Source organism: Carya illinoinensis, chromosome 15 (genome assembly GCF_018687715.1).
Source record: "Carya illinoinensis cultivar Pawnee chromosome 15, C.illinoinensisPawnee_v1, whole genome shotgun sequence".
Lineage (NCBI taxonomy): Eukaryota > Viridiplantae > Streptophyta > Magnoliopsida > Fagales > Juglandaceae > Carya > Carya illinoinensis.
In genome coordinates this window covers 786710-790796 of record NC_056766.1, presented here as the reverse complement: position 1 = coordinate 790796, position 4087 = coordinate 786710, and the positions used below count along the sequence as shown (strand labels likewise).

The following is a 4087-nucleotide window of genomic DNA, read 5'->3' as shown; positions in this document are numbered from 1 at the left end:
ACTATCATTTCATTTTCATTCCATTAAATAAGATGTTACACATTGATCACTCTAACCAGCTTGATGAGTGCGATATTTTAAATGAATTCCCATTTCAATGGTGAAGTACTAATTAAGTCATGACTAATTAATTAACATATTTCACACCAACCAATAAGATATTTCTTTTTTATTTAGCTGTTTAGGAAATTCCAAATTGCCACTTTTAATGGGAATTGAACTTCGTTGAATATCAGTCTAACCCAAAAGGATGGATGTTATCAGTTTCAACTTGCTTATATTCTCCATCAAAGAATTTTCTGACAGTACTGGATCAGTATTTTATATATATAATAATTTTCTTCGACTTCAATCGTTAAAGTTAGACAACTGTCAATGTTATTAATTAATGCGCAATATATGAGTAATGATATACATCACACGTTCATCTTACTTTCATCCTATTAAATAAGATCTGACATATTCATCACAATTAGATGATAAAGAAGTATGTAATAAATGATTATTCAAAGATAATGAATATGTCACATCTTACTAATTAGTGAGTTGAAAATGGGATGAGAGTGCGGTGTATATCATTACTCATAATTGAAGATCGATTAAAAAAAATTAAAGATAAAGAATATATAATATTTTTCAAAATAATTATACATATTCTCTAAAACTCCGTCGAAACACCTCGGGGAAAATAAATAAAAAATAATAGTTGGAAGCTGGAACCTTTTCATGTAAAAATAAAACATATATATATTTATAGGTACATACTTAGGATATATATATTTAGCACTTTCAACCCAAAAGCAAGGGTTTGATCGACTTAATTTACTGCAAGAAAAACAGATTTTTGCGATTAATTTATAGCAACAAATAGACTATTAGCAACTAAAAATCTATTTTTCTTGTAGTGATTATAAGCTATATTTAAGCTAGCTAGCCTAAGATCATTATATTGTGGTCGATCGTCTGATACAAAAAAGTATATATATATTCATATGAAAAATTACCCAAAAGTAAGGGTCCCTCGCATGAATAGTGTGCATGAAGAGGGATTTCATGCGCATGCACTCCATATATTTTATTCATATGACAAATTAACCCAAAACTGTGAATCCAGTGAAATTAATGATATCCGGTGAATGTAATATCATAACTCGTACATATATATATATATATATATATATATGTATGTATGTATGAATATTGCTTTATTTGTTTAATTGGGAATTGAAATGGTTGATCACATAATGTAACCTTTTGAACTCTTAGCATATTATACTCTCCATTAATGTGGACTCTTTTATGTCGCACCTCGCACCATGAGGGGCCACCATTTTATATCCTTTTTATGCATGAGTAGGTTTAATTTGCTAGTCTTTGTCACACTTCGAACATCAATATAGTACAACTTCATGATATATTAGCTAGCTAGCTTAGATGCCTTCATGTATAGATCAACCTAGCTATATATATTAATTTATATAATGTCCGTTAATATATATATTACATCAAAGGCTCAAAATTAATATTGACTTAAATAGTATAATTAAAGGATGTAATTATATTATTATAAGTAATGTTATGTACAGTCATACTCTCTCTGTCTTCACTGACGTGATTGACCGTATCAATTTTTTTTAATATACAACTAATCATATCAATAAAATATACATATATATATATATATATATATATATATATATATATATATATATAAAAGAGTACCCAAAATAACAACGTAAAGAATTTTTGATTATATTTATAGGCAAATCTCTTTCGCATGCTCAGGCTAGCTAGCAAACATTGCACATGCCAAAGGTCTGCAAAGTGTAAATCAAAGGCATTAGAAGGCATAAAGTTGGTTCCGATTTTTCTTCAGGAGGAAGTTATAATTAAAGAGAAAAGCATTAACTTTCCAGAAATATTGGTGCAACATTGAGAATAATTTTATTGCCCTCGGAAGTTTTGTACGAACATAAGCACATGATGAAGAGAGAGAAAGAGATCTTGAGATCAGAGAGAGATCATCGGCTAAGGAAGGCTTTGATATGAGCCAGCATTTCATCGGTTCGGGTTTGTGAGAGCTGGCTCCTGCTTAGAACCTGAAATGCATGCCCTACACCTTTAAACACCAAGTATTCAGCCCTTTTACCTGCTCTGACCAAAGCCGTACAAAACTCCAGGTTTCTATCTTTCAATATATCCATCTCTGATATGCACACCATCATAGGCATCAGCCTTACATCCTCCAATTTTGTCGACAAAGGGTTGCACCACGGATGGTCGCGGTTCGTCCCAGCTGGCAAAGCCAACCTCCAATATGTATCGGAAGAAGATAAGCTCAGCGCCGATCGCGGCGGCTGAACCATGTAGCTCTCTGAGTGTGTCCGAGCATCTCCTCCAAAAAATGGCTGAATTAAAATGGTACCCTTCAGACCCAAGGGCTTTAAAGCCATTGTTTCGCTTGAGTTGTTGGAACCAAGCCTCGAGGCCACATTGTACGCTATATTGCCACCGGCACTGTCACCAGCAAGGAAGATTTTAGAGAAATCACAAAGCCTAGACCACCAATATTGATCGCTGGACCCACGTAGAGATTGTTGTTTCAGCCATATCAGAGCTTTTAACCCGTCCTCATAAGCGGCTGGAAGAGGATTTTCCGGCGCCAAACGATAATTTACCGACATGATTAGGCAACCGGCTTTGGCTGATAACCTTGCCAAAAACTCATGGTAACAACTCCAAGCAGCTGAGCCAACACAAAACCCTCCTCCATGGAAGTAGACAAGTAAGGGGAGCTTCCCATGGCTGCAGATAGACGGGACATAACAACGAGCCCAGATGTTTGTGAACTTGTCAATGACTATGTCACGAGAAGTCACTCCAAGCTCCAAAGACAATGCGGCTGTGACAAATGGAACAATCTGAGGTCTTTCCACTTGTCCATCTCTGTACACTTTTATAAGCCCTTCAATTTCCTCAACAACAGCACCGTGATGGTGAGGGTCTTTGCCATTGATATGTTGTAGTCTTCGACTTGGATCTAGACTAATGGCGGCCATTCTTTTTTGTCTCAAAAAGTACTGCAGCTAGCGAATTAAGGAAGATGAAGAAGATGATCAGCTCGATCGGAAATTGGAATGTGTTTTTTAGGTTACAAGAAAAATGTGCTAGCCTTTGGAACTCCTTATATAGGACATGAAAAAGATAAGGCCAGAATTTGGGATACCAAAGGGTAAAGAAAGAATCAACCTATCTTGTGCCGCCAAGTGGGCAACTGGGACTTCGCTATGCACCTTCACGTGGCTTCAGAAATGTTGGGGAGGGTGGCCCCAAACGACTTCGGCCTGCATTTTGAGAATTCAAAGAGTACTACTTCAGACACATCCCATGTTGGGAATGCATCACTTTATTGAAAAAAAAAAAAAAGTAGATGTTTTTATTTTTATTATTTGGTTATTGGAAAAGTAATGTGGAATCAGCGTCTTGGTTGTCTTATAGGTGGGTGGTTGGGGCCAACCTCAATAATTAAGTTTAAATGTGTTTTGTCATGCATGCCAAGTTACATGACATTCATTTGATAATGACATGATCGATATTCATGCGATAGTTACAGTTCTGAAATTACCACTATCATGCATGCTCACCCCCCACTAACTCTGATCGATCCCTAAATAAATGCCATACATAATTACATTTTTCTATTAATAAGGATCATGTTCATGATCTCCCTGCTTTAAATTGATCGATCATAGTATTATATATATATATAGTACTGAGAAAATATATAAGATATTTTCATCATTTGATTTCTTAATTAAATTAATCTCCCTTAAAAACACAATGATTATTAACTAATATAATACTTCATGCAGGTTTCCAATTACCAAAATAAAACATATTTACACTATATATATAAATATATATATATATATATATATATATATATATATGTTTATGCGATATATATCTATTTTAAATAAGATGGAGATGGAGGATTATATGATCTTCGTTCTACTACTAGTAGTTTCAGTACGACCATCCATATATCGATCGATCACTGTCACTACTCTTGAAAAAAGTGGAAGGA

General features: G+C 34.5%; 1 protein-coding gene across 1 annotated transcript; it reads right to left on the bottom strand.

Annotated features, from left to right (window-relative positions):
• Positions 1 to 1840: 1840 nt before the first annotated feature.
• LOC122295599 (probable carboxylesterase 6) lies at positions 1841 to 3322 on the bottom strand. The gene has a single exon (XM_043104674.1). The coding sequence runs from the start codon at positions 3057 to 3059 to the stop codon at positions 2022 to 2024; it is 1038 nt and encodes a 345-aa protein (XP_042960608.1). The 5' UTR covers positions 3060 to 3322; the 3' UTR covers positions 1841 to 2021.
• Positions 3323 to 4087: the final 765 nt, after the last annotated feature.